At 39.1% G+C, this 23,232-nt stretch overlaps 1 protein-coding gene across 3 annotated transcripts in view; it reads right to left on the bottom strand.

The window, feature by feature from the left end:
• Positions 1-23,232, bottom strand: part of ank2a (ankyrin 2a, neuronal) — a 79,589-nt gene that overhangs the window by 20,430 nt on the left and 35,927 nt on the right. For 2 of the 3 annotated variants that reach the window (XM_076884945.1, XM_076884946.1), the window contains 18 exons: positions 22,989-23,024; positions 22,280-22,504; positions 22,014-22,112; positions 21,366-21,520; positions 20,933-21,144; positions 20,637-20,835; positions 20,136-20,232; positions 19,784-20,012; positions 19,375-19,500; positions 19,141-19,263; positions 19,007-19,039; positions 18,887-18,908; positions 7,828-17,322; positions 7,056-7,133; positions 6,707-6,838; positions 6,398-6,538; positions 6,089-6,299; positions 5,731-5,806 (listed from right to left, as the gene is read on the bottom strand). In XM_076884945.1, coding sequence (XP_076741060.1) covers positions 5,731-5,806; positions 6,089-6,299; positions 6,398-6,538; positions 6,707-6,838; positions 7,056-7,133; positions 7,828-17,322; positions 18,887-18,908; positions 19,007-19,039; positions 19,141-19,263; positions 19,375-19,500; positions 19,784-20,012; positions 20,136-20,232; positions 20,637-20,835; positions 20,933-21,144; positions 21,366-21,520; positions 22,014-22,112; positions 22,280-22,504; positions 22,989-23,024 — 11,689 coding nt within the window. The remainder of the gene's footprint in view (positions 1-5,730; positions 5,807-6,088; positions 6,300-6,397; positions 6,539-6,706; positions 6,839-7,055; positions 7,134-7,827; positions 17,323-18,886; positions 18,909-19,006; positions 19,040-19,140; positions 19,264-19,374; positions 19,501-19,783; positions 20,013-20,135; positions 20,233-20,636; positions 20,836-20,932; positions 21,145-21,365; positions 21,521-22,013; positions 22,113-22,279; positions 22,505-22,988; positions 23,025-23,232) is intronic. The other variant, XM_076884947.1, reaches the window with a different exon arrangement.

Consider the following 23,232-nt stretch of genomic DNA (forward strand, 5'->3'; position numbering starts at 1 on the left):
CATTGTTGAAAGAGGTGACGTGGGCCTATTTTCAGAATATTGCAAGTAGTAGTTACAATGTTGACTGATTGTTGGACTTAACATCAGGGAAGAAGAATGAGGACATTGATGAACTGACACCACAGATTCTGGGGAGGATGCTCTAAAGTCTGCCAGCCAACTGTTCAAGAGTGAAAAGTCCAAACCAGGAGACACAAACTCTGGAGACAATGCTCTATTATCTGACAACAGATCCAGACTAAAATCAGATGAATGTGACTGAGAGGACACTGGTCTGATCTCATCAAACATAATTTCCAGACGCAAATCAGAATCTTCCCAGTCTGAAAATGCTGATTCTGGTGTAACCGACCCTTGCCCTAACAATTCCGCATTACATTCATTATGGGGACATCTGAACTGAGGAACAGGTGAGTCCGGAGAGAGCGGCCTAAATTCACCTTCAGACTCCAGCGATTCAGGAGACTGTGGCCTTAATTCCGCCACCCACTCGTCTAGAAGATAAAGGGTATGTTCTGTATCAGATGCTTCTGATGGCGAAGATGCAGAAGGCATAGTTCTCAAGTCACTACTTTGGAAGTCAAATAAAGTGTCACATTCGTTGTCATGTGTAAAGCCTCGCACAACCTGTGCATAGGTCAAAGTTCTTGAAGCAGGCAGCAAAGGCGATGATTTTACAGTAAGAGCTGAGTGTTTAACTTCAACATTTAAAGAATAGGAATCTGGTGAATCTGGTCTGTTGTCTTCAAACATTTGTGCAAGACAAGATTCTAAATCATCATTATCGGACATTGTTGAAAGAGGTGACGTGGGCCTTTTTTCAGAATATTGCAAGTAGTAGTTACAATGTTGACTGATTGTTGGACTTAACAACATGGAAGAAGAATGAGGACATTGATGAACTGACACCACAGATTCTGGGGAGGATGCTCTAAAGTCTGCCAGCCAACTGTTCAAGAGTGAAAAGTCCAAACCAGGAGACACAAACTCTGGAGACAACGCTCTATTATCTGACAACAGATCCAAACTAAAATCAGATGAATGTGACTGAGAGGACACTGGTCTGATCTCATCAAACATAATTTCCAGACGCAAATCAGAATCTTCCCAGTCTGAAAATGCTGATTCTGGTGTAACCGACCTTTGCCCTAACAATTCCGCATTACATTCATTATGGGGACATCTGAACTGAGGAACAGGTGAGTCCGGAGAGAGCGGCCTAAATTCACCTTCAGACTCCAGCGATTCAGGAGACTGTGGCCTTAATTCCGCCACCCACTCGTCTAGAAGATAAAGGGTATGTTCTGTATCAGATGCTTCTGATAGCGAAGATGCAGAAGGCATAGTTCTCAAGTCACTACTTTGGAAGTCAAATAAAGTGTCACATTCGTTGTCATGTGTAAAGCCTCGCACAACCTGTGCATAGGTCAAAGTTCTTGAAGCAGGCAGCAAAGGCGATGATTTTACAGTAAGAGCTGAGTGTTTAACTTCAACATTTGAAGAGTAGGAATCTGGTGAATCTGGTCTGTTGTCTTCAAACATTTGTGCAAGACAAGATTCTAAATCATCATTATCGGACATTGTTGAAAGAGGTGACGTGGGCCTATTTTCAGAATATTGCAAGTAGTAGTTACAATGTTGACTGATTGTTGGACTTAACATCAGGGAAGAAGAATGAGGACATTGATGAACTGACACCAAAGATTCTGGGGAGGATGATCTAAAGTCTGCCAGCCAACTGTTCAAGAGTGAAAAGTCCAAACCAGGAGACACAAACTCTGGAGACAATGCTCTATTATCTGACAACAGATCCAGACTAAAATCAGATGAATGTGACTGAGAGGACACTGGTCTGATCTCATCAAACATAATTTCCAGACGCAAATCAGAATCTTCCCAGTCTGAAAATGCTGATTCTGGTGTAACCGACCGTTGCCCTAACAATTCCGCATTACATTCATTATGGGGACATCTGAACTGAGGAACAGGTGAGTCCGGAGAGAGCGGCCTAAATTCACCTTCAGACTCCAGCGATTCAGGAGACTGTGGCCTTAATTCCGCCACCCACTCGTCTAGAAGATAAAGGGTATGTTCTGTATCAGATGCTTCTGATGGCGAAGATGCAGAAGGCATAGTTCTCAAGTCACTACTTTGGAAGTCAAATAAAGTGTCACATTCGTTGTCATGTGTAAAGCCTCGCACAACCTGTGCATAGGTCAAAGTTCTTGAAGCAGGCAGCAAAGGCGATGATTTTACAGTAAGAGCTGAGTGTTTAACTTCAACATTTGAAGAGTAGGAATCTGGTGAATCTGGTCTGTTGTCTTCAAACATTTGTGCAAGACAAGATTCTAAATCATCATTATCGGACATTGTTGAAAGAGGTGACGTGGGCCTATTTTCAGAATATTGCAAGTAGTAGTTACAATGTTGACTGATTGTTGGACTTAACATCAGGGAAGAAGAATGAGGACATTGATGAACTGACACCAAAGATTCTGGGGAGGATGATCTAAAGTCTGCCAGCCAACTGTTCAAGAGTGAAAAGTCCAAACCAGGAGACACAAACTCTGGAGACAATGCTCTATTATCTGACAACAGATCCAGACTAAAATCAGATGAATGTGACTGAGAGGACACTGGTCTGATCTCATCAAACATAATTTCCAGACGCAAATCAGAATCTTCCCAGTCTGAAAATGCTGATTCTGGTGTAACCGACCTTTGCCCTAACAATTCCGCATTACATTCATTATGGGGACATCTGAACTGAGGAACAGGTGAGTCTGGAGAGAGCGGCCTAAATTCACCTTCAGACTCTAGTGATTCAGGAGACTGGGGCTTTAATTCCACCACCCACTCGTCTAGAAAACAAAGGGTATGTTCTGTATCAGATGCTTCTGATGGCGAAGACGCAGAAGGCATAGTTCTCAAGTCACTAATTTGGAAGTCAAATAAAGTGTCACATTCGTTGTCATGTGTAAAGCCTCGCACAACCTGTGCATAGGTCAAAGGTCTTGAAGCAGGCCTTAGCAATTCTTCATTGTACTCATTATGGGGACATCTGAACTGAGTAACAGGTGAGTCAGGAGAGAGAGGACTAAATTCATCATCAGACTCCAATGATTCAGGAGATTTTGGCCGCAATCTTAGGCATGATTTTACATTAAAAGCTGAGCGTGTAAGTTCAATATCTGAAGAATAGAAATCTTTTGAATTTTTTTTGTTATCCTCAAAAACTTGTGTAGGTACTGTTCTCAAGTCACTGATAAGGGTTAACTCCTTTTCAGTTAGAGTGCATACGGTCCCCAAACTTTTTGTATCTTCAGGAAATACATAATCCCTCTGTTTTCCTAGCGATGTATGTGAAATTTTCAAACATGGCCTTAGTGCTTCCTTCTCAGTTGTGAATAATGCATACTGACAGTCTTTGTTTACAGTTTCATTTAAGGGTTTTTTTGTGTTAGAGAATTGAGTTATCGTTGGAAAGTCCAAAATGTATTTTGGTCTCTCCACTAAGTCAAACACAAGTGGTTGGGCTAAAGATATTTTTTGCAAGTTGTCACAAGTTTCAAGTTTTTGGTGTTGGTCTTTGGTAGGTGATAATTCTTTCACCGAAGTCAAATTTATAGTCTCTTTCATTTCATTGTATTCTGGAGCCAATTTTGGCTTTGTTGTTAAATCTTCAACTGACTTCCCTGGTAATGAATTATTTTCTAAAGATTCTGCTTCCAGCTTTGAAAACCAGTAATCAAGGTAAGATTGACTCCTTTCCTCTCTTAATTTTTGGACTCCAGAAACTAGTGGCTTAAATTGAAATGACTCTTCTTCTTTAGCTGAACAGCCCAAGTCTTCAGTGTCAATGATTTTGACTTCTACACATGTAAAAGTAGATGAATCCATAATTGGTATTTCTCGTCCTTTCATGTGACATATCAATGAATCTGATGCATCTGTGGTTTTATCATCTCGCCATTGATTAAGATGAGATGAGCAATTCTTTATAGTATATTGCTTGACATCACATGCATTATGTTGGTGCTGTGAAGCAGAAAAATGTGGTGGAAGATAAACTGATGTGGCAGATTGCTGGGGGATAGACGGAGGGCAATCACAATCTACATAGTCCTCCATCAAAGGGCTACTTTGACCTGCTTCCTTTACACTGAATTTTTGGTAAGAAGTTGGCATCAGGGATGGTGAGGATGGATTTTCTCCTGAATACTGTAAATAATAATGACAGTGTTGATTCATTAGCTGTGTGCGAATTGGCTGTGACAGCAATAGTTCAAGAAATGAAAAACTGCACTGAGAAGTTTGCGATTGTGGGGAAGATGGTCGGCAATCCCTATCTGTAGATAAATAGTCATGAATAGCTGCACACAAGTCAGGTGAAGATATTCCTTTGTGAACTGAAAGATCATATTCATTTTCTACTATCACAGGTGAGAATGTTCTGGATTCTTTCTTTAAATGTTCACCCTCATGTCTTGGACTATATTTAGAGATTAGATAGTCATTCGATACTGGTCTAGAGTGTGAAATTACAGGAACAAAAGCCTTTGACCCAAAAAGCAGTTTGTGGTCGTAACTACATGACTCACAGGTGTTATATTCATTTTCAGTGAAGTTGTTTGTAACTTCTGGAGAACTACATCTCTCAGACATAACAGAGAGTGCATAGGTCTCATCAAATATACTTGAAAAGTCTGGAGGTAATACTCTTTCCCCACCCTGAGGAGAGTCAGGTGACATTGCTCTATAATCACTAACTGACATGACAGATTCGGGGGATGACAATCTAGGTACAGATTCATTTAACATCCATGCATCTGGAAGGAAGTGACCACTTTCATTAGCGGGAGAAAGGGAGCCACACTGCTCTTCAGATGCTAAAGAATCAGGGGTCAATCGGCTGCAGTCTATAAAAGTGGAAGGTAATGTGATACCACACTCAGGTGTTTGTAGTGTGAGATAAGTGACAGGCTGGAAATAGTGGAAAGACAAATTCTCTGGCTCAGTAATGCAGGACCTGTTTGCTGCTGCTACAACATTGTTACTGTTTGGAGTAGTAGAATAACAATTACAGATCATCTCAGTTGAGTCACAAGCCATACAATGAGGGCGACAGGTTGTCTGACTGCATGGCATCATTGTCTGTATGCCATTTTTAAATGGATTCACGTTGCTGGACTTAGCTGTTGCAATATTGAGTTCAGTTGCCTGCATATCAGCATTGTCATCAATGAAGGGCAAGTTTTCCAGAATGACTTCACTATATACATTGCACTTTGTTATTTCTTCTTTGCTTAACTTGAAGGGTTTGGTGTCCATGTCCACACCTGAAACCTGTGTGGTCTTGTCATGACTATAGAGTACTCTCTTGAACTGGGCTGTGATCTCACTAGAACTGGCTGGATCTCTACTGCAAAACAAGGGTGCACAATGTAATTCATTACAAAGCTTACTGATATCAGTTTCAATTTTGTCTGACTCTGACAGCCTCAGAGTAAAGTCTCTGACAGAAAAAGATGAGTGAGATGAGTGAATTTCACAGGATTGACCTTGCTTGTCTTCATAACCACAGTGCTCTAGGCTTTGACCATCTTTGACTTGAGCTCCACCTTGGAAAGAGCTGATGAAATGAGCTTCCTGGTCTTTCACTTTGGGGTCATAAACCTGAGTTGCTTGGCTCCCAAATGCAGCTTCTTTTGAAGTAGGCTGCATACTTACTTGCTCATCTAAGTTGTCTTGACTTGATTCACGTGTAATTACATTCTCAGAGGTCCACAAGTTAGGATTCAACTCACTGCAGAACAAAAAGAAAGATAGGTCACAAAATCTGACTTTGATGATAAATGTGCATCTCAGAGTCCTAATCTGACAAGCTAAAAGGGAAACACACCCAAAGAACTGCACCCACTATATGACACAAAGAACAGCCTGAAGCAGGATAGGACACTGTTCTGTTTCCTGAGGACAACTTGGTGGGAAACATTAGGCTTGAGAAAAGGAGTAGTTTGATCTGACATTGTGTTGCACTGCCAGTGCATTTTGCAGAGTCAGAAATATTTTCAAATGAATAACTTACTGCGGGATTTCAAGCTCCTCCAATAGGTCACCATGCATGCTCTCCGAATGGATCTGTCCAACAGGCTCTGCCCACGAAGGAATATCCAGTAGGGAAGCGACTGAGAGGTCCTCTTCTGAAACAGCTGGGGGTGGTCTGCGATCTGACTCCACTTTTCTCACGACTCTGGGGCTATCTGCATCCTCTTGGACTGAAGATAAGGCTACTGACACTAAAAACAACATATATATGTATATATATGAATGAACGTAAACACACAGGGAGCTTGGTGTAAGGTAGGGTGTTCAGTGTGCTAAGAAGTACAACTACCTTCACTGTGATCCAGTGTCTTCTCTATCTCTGCATAAGTTCTAGATGTTTGCTCTTGAACTGACTTGTTCATCTGGGTTTCAATAAGATGAACAATGTCCATGCGGTTGATCTTAGTCAGCCTCTTAATCAGACAGTCCTCTGTGGAAGAATCAATAATTTATTAATAGATGACTAGAAGACATTCATTTCTATTACGTAAAAACTGAAAATAAAACATTTGTATTCAATCAGCGATTTGAATATGGGTCTACCAAATGCACAAATAATTTCATAAAGGCATATCTGGCAGGACAAAATGTTATGGACCTGTGGCGTGTTTTCCCTCACGTTCAACCCAGCGCTGCAGTAAAGCATGGCTCTGCTCTTGCAGGGAATTAGGATTCTCTGTTCTCACTAGCTGAATATCATCTTCACTGAATTCCAGTTCTCTTGCAAGTTCTTGAGAGGTGGAGAACAAATCAAATAACAAAAGGGTTGAATTATGTATAATATCATCTGTTCCTGATGATGAATAGTTGAGTTAAAGTTAAAATAACATTTGAAAAATGCAGTAAATACAGCCTCTACCTAAAATACAGCCTTTTCCTAAAGTACATTGCGTATTTAAAATTTAAAATATAAAACTTAAAATTAATTGCATAATTTGACAGCTTACCAGTCCAGCTGAAGCCAAGAAGATCTGAAATGATAGCTAATGTCTCCTCTTTCCTGTCAGCATCTTCCTGCCAATCGACTAAAAAAAATGCCAACATAGCCAAACATTAAATGTTAACAACTCCTGAAGTGAAAATATACCGAGTAAAATTTTATTTTACATATTGCAAGTATATGTTATGTGAATGTGTACGTGTAAAATAATATTTCACGAGGATTCTATGCTATAGGCTGTAAAATAAATGTAGATCTGTAATAATGACATAGATGATAACATAAAGGCTGAAATTTGATACGAATTAATGTTTTCTTACAAATGACTAGTCACGGTCAGCACATCATGCTTTTCAGTCATTAGTGTAAGTAATGTTATAGATCTGCTTTTCCTTATTTTGATAATAGTAAAGCTGGATTATTAGTACAGACAATACTCTCATATAATAATCATTCATTCATCTATAATCAATAAGTCTTCATTGAAACTACTTAGACTATTTCTTTAGCCAACATGGCCATTCAATCTTGAGACTGCATATTCACAAACACAGATGGGAAAGTAACTTACATGCACAACACAAAAATATACACATAGGGGCACACATACTCACATACAAAATACACTAAGCTGTGCAAGGTGGGACCAGACAAGTCACAACATATGAAAGCAATGCAAAATGAGTAATGTTGATATTGTTCTTAGGAGGAGGGAAAAGGCTCTTGCAGCTGAGAGGAAGAGATAAGAATGTAAAAACCCACTTTGAGTCTGGCCATACCTGCCGTACATTCTGAAGTTTGGTCATCGATGACTCTCTGCATCTGAGTTTCCACTGTTTCATTCCAGGCAGGCCTGGATTCAAATACATCCACTGTCTCACAAGACAAATGCTCTGTTGGCTCTACTCTACTGCCATCAGAACCTGAACTATGCGAAGCAGGAATGTCATATGTGAAGATAACAGAATCTGGGCTCTTGTGACTAGCGCTACTTATATCATCGGTATCCAAAGAAGGCCTAACAGATGTTTCTATAGTCATGGACAGTTGGCTGTCTTTCCTTGGAGAAGAGCATGTCGAGATCATATGAGGTAAAGCTTTTTCTTGTGTCATTACAGTAAGTTTGGAAGGGGAAAGGTCAGTTGTATTAGTGGGCTGACTACCATCAGAATAACTCCTGCTGTCTTTTACAGAGGATTTATTTATGTCACTAGCCTCAGATCTAGTCCTACGGGCCAAGGTGGAACTTTTTTCTTCTCCATGAACTTGAGATATCTGTGTGTCTTTCTTGGCTTTTTTATAATGACCATCTCCCTTAACTGCCGTGGCTGGTTTTGTCAAAGGTGTGGGTGAGTCCTGATTATATGCTGGCATGCTAGGCTGACCAGATGAAAAGGCCATCTCTATGACTGAGCACTGGTCTTCTTCCTCCTCAACGTCATCATCATCATCATCATCATCTGAGAAATCATGGCTCTGGTCTGAGTAGAATGAATGAGCGACTGTGGATATGTCTGATTGAAGATCGGCTATGGTAGAGTCTAGATAGCTTAGACCGAGACTTTCAAGGCTTTTATTGTCTAAAGCAGAGCTAGAGCTGGCACATTGAACTTTAGTAAGTGGCTTCTCAAGTTGTGATTTTCCACTTGTAGCTACGATGACAGTTTCAGAATTGGGACTAGATGCTTTGTCACTGGTACCCTGAGTCAAATATGAATTTGGGGTTTCTTGATGGGTTACATCTGAGACATAATCATTCATCTGTAAAGTTAAAGACTTTGATTGAGAGTGTTCAGTCTCTTCTGGGACAACTTCATCAACTGGATGTTTCCCAATATGAAAAAATGCATATGCTTCCCTTTCTTCATCGTGGCTTCTTGTCATGTCAATAGCTCCACCTCTGGTCATTTCAAATAGCTTTCCCTCTTGAAACTGAAATGGATCAGGGGTTTTTTCATCACCTGGTGTTTTATCTGGTGTTTTTCTGTCCTCTGAAATGCAAAGACCCTCACACTCTACAACAAATTCTCCTTCTTTAGTACACACCGTAGTCTGAGGTTGGCTGACTGAAGCTGAACCGATTGTAAATGGTGATCCAACTTCTTTGTCATCATTTAAATGATGTTCATCTGAGCCAGAAAAAGGAATGTCAGTGACTGCACCTCCAATAGTGTCTTTATCTTTGTGTGGCACAGAGTACTCACATTCTTGTTCAGGTTCATCTGGAGTTGCAGTTAAACACAGTGAACTGTCAACTGAGTGAGTACTTTTAGGATCTGACTGAGTTTCTTCCTTCTTATTAAAAGTAATATTCAGTGCCTCCTTTTGTCTGTGAATGCTTTCTGTCACACATTTCTCTGTTATTTTCTCTATTGCATCTTGTGGGACAGACTGTGAAACCGGGCCAGATTTAAGATCAACCTCACCATTTTCATGACCATTTGTTTCTGATAGTACAATAGCATCAAAAGATTTTTCTATCCGCAGTTTAGACTCCTGTTCCATCTCCTCAAATGTTTTGATCTTTGCAGCCATTTTAAACATCTCCTCTTCTGGTGTTAACTGTTTATTGGTGCCATCAACCGCCCTTTCTTCTGTGTCAAAACAGCCTTGCCTTACAAACATGTGAAGACTCTCACCATGAGCTACTCTCTTTGTGGATTCAGAATATTTGTCTTCTTTATTTTCACTGTGTATTTCAGTTGTCTCAAGATTGTTATCATGCTCAACATGCTCACATTCATCTGAGTAAATATTTTTCTCATAAGCAAAACATGCTCTGAGCTGGGAAGCATAATCTTCATATACAGCAGTCTTTGCTGGGATCTTAACATCTGCATTGTTTGACTGAGTAGGACTTCCCTCAAGAGAGTCTGGACAAGGAGATTCTTTGGTAGGGCTTGGTTCAATTGAATCAGGGGATTTCTGTGACGATTTATCCTCCACAAGAGGGCTAGCTTCTAGTGAATCTCGATGACATGACTCATTAGCTGGGTCATCAAATACAACAGTGTTTAGATTTTCTAAATCAGCCGGTCGCTGTAGTGTGTTAAAACTACTTGGTACTTGAAAAAGAACAGAATCAGAGACAGCAACACTAACATCTTCATGGTCACTTTTATAGTCATGTGCATCCACCATCCATTCCGTTTTAATTTCCTCAGATGAAAAACTCTTCAGGCCTTCATCTTCTTTAGAACATGTGTGCCAACCACTTTCTAAAGGTTGTTTTTTAGTGATATCCAGGCTGTCAAAAATTGTATCTCCTGGTGACATCATTTTATGTTCAGGAGATAAGGCATGAGTTTCTTGTTTGAAATCCTTTATTGCTATAACTTGCTTGTAGCTCTCATGGACTAGTTCCTCTTCTGGTTCAGATTGCACTACTGCTGACTTTTCCTGAAGATGCTGATCTAAGTCATGACTAAGAACTGATAGCATGCCAGACATATTTTTCCCAGTTGTAGATGGCTGGTGGTGCGCCTTTCTCTCTATGCAAATTTCTTGGAATGGAGTTTCTACCACTGAACTTAGTATTTCTCTGCCTACCATTACATCAGTCTGCAGCTCTTCGATTTCTTCTTCTGATATTTTGACCTGTAAATCATTACTTTTTATGGTAGTTTGTTCACATCTCTCATGGACTACATCCTCTTCTGGTTCAGATTGCACTACCACAGACTTTTCCTCAAGATGTTGATCTAAGTCACTGCTAAGAAGTGACAACATGCCAGACATATTTTTTTCAGATGTAGATTGCTGGTGGTGTGCCTTTGTCTCTATGCAAACTTCTTGGAATGGAGTTTCCAACACTGAATCTCTGTCTCCAATTACATTTGTCTGAAGCTCTTTGTTTGCCTCTTCTGCTATTTTGACCTGTAAATCATTATTTTTCACAGTAGTTTGTTCACATCTCTCATGGACTACATCCTCTTCTGGTTCAGATTGCACTACCACAGACTTTTCCTCAAGATGTTGATCTAAGTCACTGCTAAGAAGTGACAACATGCCAGACATATTTTTTTCAGATGTAGATTGCTGGTGGTGTGCCTTTGTCTCTATGCAAACTTCTTGGAATGGAGTTTCCAAAGCTGATTCTCTGTCTCCAATTACATTTGTCTGAAGCTCTTCATTTGCCTCTTCTGCTATTTTGACCTGTAAATCATTATTTTTCACAGTAGTTTGTTCACATCTCTCATGGACTACAACCTCTTCTGGTTCAGATTGCACTACCACAGACTTTTCCTGAAGATGCTGATCTAAGTCATGACTAAGAAGTGACAACATGCCAGACATATTTTTTTCAGATGTAGATCGCTGGTGATGCACATTTGTCTCTATGCAAACGTCTTGGAATGACGTTTCCAAAGCTGATTCTCTGTTTCCAATTACATCTGTCTGAAGCTCTTCCTTTGATTCTCCCTCTATTTTGCCCCCCAAATTATCACGTGTCAATATGACTTGTTGAAACCTCTCATGGACTAGCTCTTCCTGTGGCTGGGATTGTATTGTCACTGACTTTTCGTTGAGATGCTGAACTAGGTCACTGCTAAGAAGTGATACCATACCTGACATATTCTTCTCAGTAGTAGACTTTGGTTGTTCTAAATTTCTCTCAATGCATGTTTCTTGAAATGGAGTCTCTGATATAGAACATGGTGTTAGTTCTTTTACTTCAGCCACATCAATCTGTGTCTGGTCATGCATCTGTGCACCTATCTCATCCTCCATATCAGCACTCGAAGACTGATGTATTTTGGTTTGAATAACTTGCTGAAAATTCTCCTGAACAACAACCTCCTCTGTAGGCTCACTTTTCACTGGCTTGTCCTTGAGGTACTGATCCAAGTCACTGTTCAGCAGGGATAGCATGCCTGACATCTCCTTTGGTTCTGTAGATGGATCGTATGATTGTTGATATTGTACCTTTTTTTCAAGGCAAACTTCCTGGAATGGAGTCTCACTTGCCAAAGTTGGCATGATTTCTTTCTCTCTAATTACATCAGTGTGCAGGTTTTTATTTGCCTCACCGTCTATTTTGTCCTGTAAATCATTACTGGACAATATAATTTGTTCACATCTCTCGTGGACTAGATGTTCTTCTGGTTCAGATTGCATTGCCACAGACTTTTCCTCAAGATGTTGATCTAAGTCATGACTCAGAAGTGATAGCATGCCAGACATATTTTTCTCAGATGCAGATGGCTGGTGCTGTGACTTTCTCTCTATGTAAATTTCTTGGATTGAAGTTTCCACCATTGAACTTGGTGTTAGTTCTCTGCCTCCACTTACATCTGTCTGAAGGTCTTCACTTGGTTCTCCCCTTATCATGTCTATTGAAATATCACTTGTCAATATGACTTGTTGGAACCTCTCATGGACTAGCTCTTCCTGTGGCTGGGATTGTATTGTCACTGACTTTTCGTTGAGATGTTGAACTAGGTCACTGCTAAGAAGTGATACCATACCTGACATATTCTTCTCAGTTGTAAACTGTTGTTGGTTTAAGTTTCTCTGAATGCAAGTTTCTTGAAATGGAGTCTCTGATATAGAACATGGTGTTAGTTCTTTTACTTCAGCCACATCAATCTGTGTCTGGTCATCTGTCTGTGCATTCATCTCATCCTCCATATCAGCACTAGAAGACTGATGTATTTTGGTGTGAATAACTTGTTCAAAGTTTTCCTGAACAACAACCTCCTCTGCATGCTCACTTTTCACTGGCTTGTCCTTGAGGTACTGATCCAGGTCACTGTTCAGCAGGGATAGCATGCCTGCCATCTCTTTTGGTTTTACGGATTGCTCATATGATTGTTGATGTGCCCTTTTGTCAATGCAAACCTCCTGGAATGGAGTCTCAGTTACTGAAGTTGGCATGAGCTCTTTCTTTCTAATTTCATCAGTCTGTGGGTCTTCAGTTGGCTCCTCCCCTATTTTGACCTGTAAATCATTACTTTTTATTATAATTTGTTCCCATCTCTCACAGACTAGATCTCCTCCTGGTTCAGACTGCATTGCCATTGGCTTTTCCTTCAGGTGTTGATCTAAGTCATGACTCAGAAGTGACAACATGCCAGACATATTTTTCTCAGACGTAGATTGCTGGTGGTGTGCCTTTCTCTCTGTGCAAACCTCCTGGAATGGAGTGTCACTTACCAAAGTTGCTGTGAATTTTTCCTTTCTAATTAAATCAGTCAGCAGCTCTTCATTTGTTTCTTCTGATATTTTGACCTGTAAATCATTGCTTTTCACTATAGTTTGTTCACATCTCTCATGGACTACATCCTCTTCTGGTTCAGATTGCACTACCACAGACTTTTCCTCAAGATGTTGATATAAGTCACTGCTAAGAAGTGACAACATGCCAGACATATTTTTCTCAGATGTAGATGGCTGGTGGTGTGCCTTTGTCTCTATGCAAACTTCTTGGAATGGAGTTTCCAACACTGAACTTGGTATTTCTCTGTCTCCAATTACATCTGTCTGAAGCTCTTCATTTGGCTCTCCCTTTATTTTGCCCTCCGAATCATCACGTGTCAATATGACTTGTTGGAACCTCTCATGGACTAGCTCTTCTTGTGGTTGGGATTGTATTGTCACTGGCTTTTCTTTGAAATGTTGAACTAGGTCACTGCTAAGAAGTGATATCAGGCCTGACATATTCTTTTCACTTGCAGATTCTTGTTGTTTTAAGTTTCTCTCAGTGCAATTTTCTTGAAATGGAGTCTCGCTCACAGGAGTTGGTGTGAGTCCTTTCTCTGTAATTACATTAGTCTGCAGGACTTCATTTTCCTCACCACCTAGTTTGTCCTGTAAATCATTACTTGACAATACAGTTTCTTCATAACTTTCATGGACTAGATCTTCTTCTGGTTCAGATTGTACTGCCATTGGCCTTTCCTGAAGATGTTGATTTAAGTCATTATTGAGAAGTGACAACATGCCAGACATATTTTTCTCAGATGTAGATTGCTTTTCCGTTGAAGACTGTTGTAGGCTTAAGCTTTTCTGAATGCAAGTTTCTTGAAATGGAGTCTCTGATATAGAACATGGTGTTAGTTCTTTTACTTTAGCCACATCAATCTGTGTCTCTTCATCATTAATATCATCCTTCATATCAGCACTAGAAGAATGATGTATTTTGGTGTGAATAACTTGTTCAAAGTTTTCCTGAACAACAACCTCCTCTGCATGCTCACTTTTCACTGGCTTGTCCTTGAGGTACTGATCCAGGTCACTGTTCAGCAGGGATAGCATCCCTGCCATCTCTTTTGGTTTTGCAGATTGCTCATATGATTGCTGATGTACCTTTTTGTCAATGCAAACCTCCTGGAGTGAAGTCTCAGTTACTGAAGTTGGCATGAGTTCTTTCTCTCTAATTACATCAGCCTGACTAGATGTTTTTATCTCTACTTGGATTTGATCTTCCTCTGATGGTATAATGTACATTCCATCTTCTTTAGTAGAGTACGAATGGATTTCATTGCTCAGTCCTGACATGAGTCCTTCAGAACTGTCTCTCTCACCAGTGCTGGAGTGATATGTTGTAATAACACTAGTCTCTGAGGATTTATCAATGCCTTTATGTTTGTGACTCTCAAGATACTTGGGACTTATGTCTTCCTCAAAATAAGTATCAGAATCCTGAGCAAAGCTCTCCTCTTCAGGTGTCTCAAGTTGATGTCTGACATCTGAAGCTGTTTGCTTGAACTGCTGGTACTTTGGACATTCCTCCAGCTCAGCTTTTATGTCTGCACTAAAGTCCTCAGAAGGTCTACGATCAGGGCTAATCTGTGAATCATCAGATATACTCTTTCTAATAGCCGGTTCTTCGAGTTGCATTATCCTTCTTGATAACTCTGAATCATCACTCCAAGAGCTAACCCTTCCGTCATCTAACTGAATTCCATAAGGATTTTTTACTGTTTCTCCAAAATAAGAAATATCTAACATTTGTTGTGAACTCTCAGGATTCTGTAGAGGGCCAGTTTGGGCCTCTAAATCCTTCATATCTCTCTGCGGTTGGAAAGTTGTGATATTCTGCATTTGGGTTTGCAATTTTGGCTCATTTCTGGGACTGTGTTCACTCCACTTAATGCCTGACTCTGACTCTAGTGCTCCAACTTTACTCTTCAAAGGGTCTTTCTGAGACTCAAATGTTTTCCTCAGCTCCTTCACAGACATGGCATCTTTATGTAACATCTTTGGCCCCTTATTAAGACACAATTGATCACCCTGAAGTGTATCTACAAATATTAGTGACTTTCCATAAGGAATATCTGAAATTATCTGTGATTCCTTTTTGATTAAGGTTACTGGTTGATCAACCAATTCTGCCTGGTCATATTGCTTGGCATCACTCTGTTGATGTACATTTGTGAGGTTCTGACTTTGGATTTGAGTATTTATCTGTTTTGTAGGACTTTGTTCAGTACTCTGTATCTCTGCAGAATCTCCTGAATGGGATATTAATGTTGAAATAGAGGAAGCCACAGGTTTGTGTTCAAAAAGTTCCACTTTAGTTTTTGAGGGGTCTTTTACAGACTGGAATGTTTTCATCAGCTCCTTAACAGACACATTTTGCTTTTCTGAAAGCTCTTGCACATCTTGCTGTGGGCTAACAGCATCATACTGAACTGTGTCAGCAAACGTAACTGTCTTTCTCAACAGGGAAATGTCTGAAATTAACTGTGGTTCCGTTTTGATTAAACTTTGTGATTGATCATCTGTGTCTGTCTTTATGATGCCGTGTACATCAGCGTCACTCTTTGAATGGAAAACCGTGGGTCTCTGAGATTGGCTTTGTGATTCTGGCTCCTGTGTAGGACTTTGTTCAGTTGTCTCTCTCTCTTCAGAATCATTAGAATCTAATATCAGTGTTGAATGAGGTCCCACTTTACTTTTTTGATCTTCTTGCCCAGTCTGGAATGTTTTTATCAGATGTTTCACAGAGATTCCCTCCTTCTCTGACAAGTTTGATACTTCTCGCAATGGGCTAACACTTTCATCATCTCGTTGAACAGTATCACTAAATGTAACCATCTTTTCAATATAAACACTGTCTGAAGTGAACTGGGATTCTTTACAGCTGATTAGGTTTGCTGGTTCATCCTTGATGTCTGTTTGATCACCTTTCTTGACACTACTGTGTTGATGGAAAATCGTGGGCCTTTGAGTTTGGATTTGTGATTTTGGCTCCTGTGTAGGTCTTTGTTCTATATCATGCACTGTTTCCGAACCTGGTGATTCAGAAATCCATGTGGAAATACAAGAAGACTGCAAGGATTGGTGTTCAAAAAGCCCAGATTTACTTTTTGACGGGTCCTCCCCAGTTTGGAAAGCTTTCATAAGGTCCTTCACTGACATAGTTTCCTCTAATCTTTCTGTCTGAGATCTAGGTGACTTAGGAACTCTGGGAAGTTCTGGCATAGCTTCCTCCATTTTCTTTGCGGTAATAGAAGATTTTCCATCGTATGTAAAGACTTTAGTATCTTTTTGCACTTCTTCCTCTTCAACTTTGTTCTGTAAAGCTTTTACCCTGTCCTTTATTGATCCTATAGGTGTCTCAACCACCAAAGGAGAAGCTGGTGGCTCGACAACTTGGGTGGATAAAAGGCTACTCTCTTTAAGAATAGTATCACCATCTAAAGACTCCTCAGAGCTCATCCTTTCCAACTCTCCCTCAGAACTGCTACATCCAGAACGCGATCTGTCTCTAAGTTTTTTCCGAATAGGTTTCTTGATATCTGGGGGGTGTTTTTTGTTTGCATGCTTCTCAATGACCTGTTCAAATCCATCTTGGACAAGATCTTCTTGAGAACCACATGTCCTAGCAGATTTCTGGCCAAGGCATTTTTCTGTCTGTGTGGTAGGGGGGGAGAACAATGTGATGTCTCTAACATCTGTGTAAGATCTACTTAAACTTTGTTTCTCAATGTTCTTTATGACTGGCTCTTCAAGGGTATTGGCCCCATAGAGTGAAAATTTATCTTTGATATCATCAATTTGTTGTCCTCTCAGTTTACTAACATTCGTCCGATCGTTAATTTCACCAGCCTTTTCTACTCTGTCTTTGAACTGTTCTACAGTGGCCACAGATTCTCTTTCTTCCGATTTATTAGTTTCAGCTCTTTCTTCATAGATATCTGGAGTAAAGATAGCAGACATTCTGACATCTTGTGTGTCTGACAGGAGATCTGGGCTCGCAAGGGTTGCAGGGTCAAGAGGTTGATTAGTTCTTAAGGAGAATGTCTCCGTTGATTCAGATTCATCGTCTTCAGTGAAAAATATTTCAGAACCAAAAAGGGTACAGAACATAAGGGACAAATGAAGTGGGGGAGAGAGACATCAGAAAATTGTCATCAAGATAATGCCATCAAAAATCCATCTTCAGTTCACAGAGTTAGAAGATGACAAGGCAGAGAATAAGGAAGTCTCAAAAAGAAGACCAAAGAAGACAAAGTAGTTCCCAGACACTTGAAGAGCGGTAGAGCAGCAACAGCATAAGCAAAGCCAAGAGGTGTAACAAAATGAATAGAATGTAAATAAGTACCATAATAATCTAAATTGTTTGACTATGCATTAAAAATGAATTGCAAGATATACCAAAAACAAGATGAAACAGATAAACCTACATATGGAACAAAGGTACAAGAAGGACTGAAAACAGACAAACAAAACTTCTCAAGATTGTTGCTATTATAGTCATGTTTGCCAACAAATAAACATTTTTTTAAATAATAAACTTTGAATTAAAAAAATTATAAGGTATTTGAGTGAGTGAAAATATGAGGTAAGCAAAGTAAGAGAATCACTGTTACTTGACTGTTTTAGTCTCTTTTCAATACCTACTAACTGTAAGCAACACAATATATAGAACTGTTAGTTAGTATAAAATACTGTTATATTTAGCATTTACACTCTATTTGATGTGTTCACTATTATTAAATATTATAGCTTACAAGTTGTTACTGCTAGAATCCTATAGTTTTGTGACATGATAGCATATATAGAAAATAAAAATAGTGAGGTAAAACAGTGTAAACCAAATTTAAAATTTGTGTGAATGAGTGAATGAAAGTAACTTAGTACAAAAAAATAATAATAATTTAAAGAAATAAAACAACAAAGGAGAAAGCAGTGGCTAAAGAAAATCATAGAACATGAATTATGTAATAATAAATTGGCTAGTAATCAAGCACAAACAACATGATATTGTTTGTTTTTCTGTGAATAACAATTTTTACACGCAACTCGTACAACTGCTGAGGTTTAACATGAGAAAATATTATGTCAAAAAAATACTTGTTACATAATAAATGTTATTATCATAAAACATAATTATCTGTAAGTTAAGATTAATGTCAAGTACAAATATCTAGAGAATCAAACAATTTTGAGAAGATATATATAAAAAATACTATTTTGACCTTTGTATGAAATTAATAAAAACAAATATAGTGGAAAATTGAAATGATAGGAAAGTCAGTGGAGTTTGGAGTGAGAACATAAAGTATAGCAGCCATAGCATTTCCTCCAGTTACAAACATGTAACTGCATACAATGTTAGTAGTAGTAATTAGTAGTTAGTATATATAACAGGCAAATCTTTTAACTTAATACTTCAAAATATTTATGACCAGCAATCTCAAGTTAATCTTGTGATGCATAAATGCATAACTATCATATAATATACAGGCCCATTACTATTGAAAATAGTTTTTACAATGTCTCAATACATGAATTTCTATCATGCATTTTAGATACTTGGTCTATTGTGACAATATATATAAGAAAACTAACTTCTAATAGAGCACAAATACTAAAATAACAACTTACATTTCTTGTCACTCTTCTCACTCTGAAAAAAAAAAAAGAAGTCAAATCACAGTAAGCTGCAACCTAATTATACCATCAAGGTTTTTTGCTATAGACTGAAATCAAACAAACTTTATTTACCTCATCATCTCCATCTTGGTCTGAATCAGACTCCTAAATAAAAGAATAAAAATGAGGAGAAATCAGCAATGCGGCAGTTTCAAAGTTAAAGTTAAAATCACCTAGCATACATGATAAAATATTTAAAAGCTGACCTTTGAGTATGATGGAAGGGTGATGTTTAGGTTGCAGATTGCATTGAGATTAAGACTACGGTACGTGCGCGGTTCCTTGGTAAAAGACAATCGACCACATGGCTCCTGTGCTGTGTCTCGAATCTGCTCATATTTGGGGAAAAAATATGTCTCTGACTTGCATATATTTAGATTTGTGAATTTCTGAGTAAAAAAGTAAACATTTTATATATTTTAATAGATTTAAAGTCATACTTTAATAAAGAGGGCCAGTCTGTTCTCTTTGAAGGCATAGAAACTGAACACATGGTGCTGCCCACTCTTGGTAAGAGGCACCAGGTTTCCAAAGCAGTCAGCAAATATAGGTTTCCCCTCTAGTACCTGTATCAGGATATGACAAATCTAAATGTTTCCATGGCTCAAAAGAAACAAAAATTCTTGGACAATATTATTCAATTTCTTTCCAGAAATGAAAAAGAACCAATATTAATAAGAATCAGTCAGTAATAACCTGCGTCTGATTTAAAATCTTTAAATACCCACTTAACCATCATTAATTGACATCGACCTACTTTTCTCAATTACTGTTTAACCCTCGTTAGATAAACCTGTGCACACAATTTGATTTGATTTGCCTTATTTATTCCCCAGTATTACACTGCACCTCAACATCTCGGCTGCGGGCGACTTCAGTGAAGTTTTCTTGCTGTTCCAAGGTTTTGTCCATCTTGTCATCTGTCATGCAAAAACACCGTAGGCGAGCCTCAATGGGGTCAAGTGTCTTAGCAAAAATGACAAACTTAGCCATGTATGGGACACAGATGATTTCTCTGTAGACCTGAGTGCCAAAACCAACAGACTCCTGGATCTGTCTGCAGTCTATCAGCCAGAATCTACAAATGAACGACACTTTTAGGTAAGTATCAACAGGTAAAAATTTAAGCATAAACGTTTATAACCTTCAATCGTAAGACTGCAACTGTGCATCGTCATTTACCAACAAATAAAGGATTTACCTTGCTGACACATTCGTGGTGAAGGAAACACATTGGTTAACAAAAGTGAGAGGCGTGGAGCCGGTGATGTCCTCCCATTGTGCAGGAGTGGTACCACCTGAAAGGTAAACCGATGATTTGTTACTCAACCTCTGAAAACAGTTCACGCAATATTTTTTAATCTTCACACAGCATTTGTCTTTTTATTGGACTTAAGATAAGATACATCCACCACCACGAAGTTCTGATAAATTACGTCCATTAAATCAGGTCATTTCTTTTAATAGCACACAAAGAAAAATATCAAAGATTGACTAAAGAGCTTTATATTAAGATTTTAAACATAGAAATCTTAATAAAATTATGAAAAAAAACAGCAATTGCACAAGCAACAAATACAACATGAACAATAAATTAGGATGTTCACGGGAGCATTTCAATATGTCATCCAATGAGATGTGCCTGAAAGCCATCCAAGATGTTTTCTTTCTAAAACAAAGGGTTTTATTTATAGATACTTACCTGTAATACTACAAAGCAAACGTAAAGTCGGGGTCTCCCCACTGAATGTGGTGTCACTATTGGAGGTCTTGGGAATTGGGATTGTCATTGTGATGGGTTTGTGGAACTTTCTTCTCCTTGGCTCCAATGTGACAATTGGGCTGAACGTTGCTTTATTACCAAGAATCTTTCTCACCATGTCAACATCAATAGGCTGAGCCTGGGGCAAGATATGTGGTAATATGTATTCATATTTTTTTTCTTCATAGCCATAATTTGGATATTCTGTTGGTATACCAGTCAAGGAATGTACACACCTGAAGCCCAACTCTAATCTTCTTAGTAAGGGCTCCTTCAGGGAATACAGCCTGGACCTGGGGCACGAGAGTACTACTGAGGACCCCGCCCTCTGGACCAATCAAATGACTGTCCTGCTTTATCCTTGACACAACAGCAAAATACTGTGGGAAGTCTCTGGTGATGATGCGACATATTCTTTTCTTTTCAAGTTCCTCAGGGGAATCAAGTTCTGTGAAAGAAAGCATAAAGTCAGTGCTTTGTTTTTTCCCTTTATTATTTACGTACTGTGCTTCACATTATTATACTAGCATTTTAAAATCTATAAGACAACTCTCTCCTGCTCTAGTGTTGCTTGTTTTATGGCATTCATGTATTGTTTTACATAAAATGCTTTGAGATATCAACCTATCGATCACAGTTATACATCACAGGCCACTTCAGATCCCTTACTTTCATCCATGCCATTAAGTATCTGGTTCAGTTCCTCTTCAGTGAAGTCACAGTGGTGTTCCTTCCAGCTCTCTCCTGTTTCACTCCTTAAGATCACTAGCTCCCGCTCTGTTCCCCGCAGAGCAGCAAAATGGGGGATCTCTACAATCACAGGCCTAAAAGGTGTGACAAGGTAAAAGCAAATACAAATTGGACTAATGCTAATTAATGCTTTTCAGCGCTAACTCCAGAGAAAAATCAATGATAGCATAGTGTTTAGGTTGACATGTGAATGAATTTACGAAGAAAGAAAACAATAAAAACTCAGTTAAAATTAATTTCAAAACACAAACTATGAACATAAAAATAAATAAACATCTATTTCACATCAGGACCAGAATCCAACTAGAAACATGATTGGGGAGATAGGTGCTTGTGGGAAGCATGAAGAAAACTCAACAGGTTAAGGTAACAGGTCAGGTGGTAAAGCTGTCCTTCTCTTCAAAGAAAGAAAAGAAGCACCACAAAAATAAATTATAAAAATTAATATATATATATATATCATGAAAAACTAAAAAAAAAATTCAAATTTCAGGACAAGGGAAAAACACGGGTGGGCGTGTAACCAGGATTTGAGGGTGGTTGGGTATCACCCTCACATGGTCCTACCCGAGGAACTTGGTTCCTGGAGGACCCAGCTGCAGGATGCGACTGACCAAGCTCTCACCCTCATTCAGAGGGGGTGGAGCTGTAGGTAGGTGGAGCTTACTGATCCATACGCAGCACAGAGGGGGAGTGAAGAAGAAAGTATGAACACACCACACAACTACTGAAACACACTTATACCAGATAGTACAAAGCCACCAGCAAGTACACAAACTGTTAGTAGATGCGCGCAGACACACACAAACACACGCACACTCAACCAAATTTACCCCAAGAACTGGGCTCCAGTGGGTCCCACTTCTATAATGCGACCAGCCAGCCCTTCACCCTCTACCATAGGTGGCATAGAGGCCAGACGATGCCTCTTCACCAGCCTGCAAGTCACCCGTGTCGGGGCAGAGCACTTTCTTGGTGGGACAATAATTCGCAAACCATTGTGACGGCAACCACGCATAGCTCCACCTCTGGCATCTACCATAAAGCTGACCAGGAAGCTAAAGAAAAGGCACCAGAAATGGATGAATTGGTTTCTAGACATTCAAACAAATAAAGATGCAAAATCTCCATGCTCACAAGGCAACTGAATCAAGTAAAGGTAAAAGAAAAGGCTATTTTTGTAACCTGAGAAGAGACATTAATAACAAATAGGTCTCAATAAATATCACTTTATCCTGGAGAAACACTTTTTCGGTTTTATTCTGCTTTAATTTTTTAACTTGCAAGATTCTGGTCAGGACACAGGTTGTATTATGAACTGATATAATTAAATTGCATTAAAAACAGGGCAAAGCCAGCTAGAGCTGCACTAAGGATAAAAAAAAATCTGGTTATTTCAGGTTATTTCAGGTAATGTAAGGGCATTCATTATGAAATAAAGCAGAGAAACAGGATGGAAATGAGAAAATCATTCAAAAGTGACAAAGAAAAAGAAGTAAAGGCACAAAGGAGATAAGAAAATAGACAAAATAAAGACTTCACCTGCTGTTGTCATGGTCTAGGCATGGTGAGGAACGGCTAGAAGCAGAATACAAAAACAACACACACACACACACACAGAGTCACAAACACAGAGAAGATAAGAGAATGCACATCGAAGCAACAACAAAATAAATAAAAGAGAAAGAGAGAAAAAAGAATGAGTAAAAGTGAGAAAACCTGACCAGACAGATAATTACACAGCAGGAAAAATAAAAGGAGTAGAAAAGACACATGAGAAAGTATG

The sequence above is a fragment of the Maylandia zebra genome, linkage group LG6, assembly GCF_041146795.1.
Source record: "Maylandia zebra isolate NMK-2024a linkage group LG6, Mzebra_GT3a, whole genome shotgun sequence".
Taxonomy (NCBI): Eukaryota; Metazoa; Chordata; class Actinopteri; order Cichliformes; family Cichlidae; genus Maylandia; species Maylandia zebra.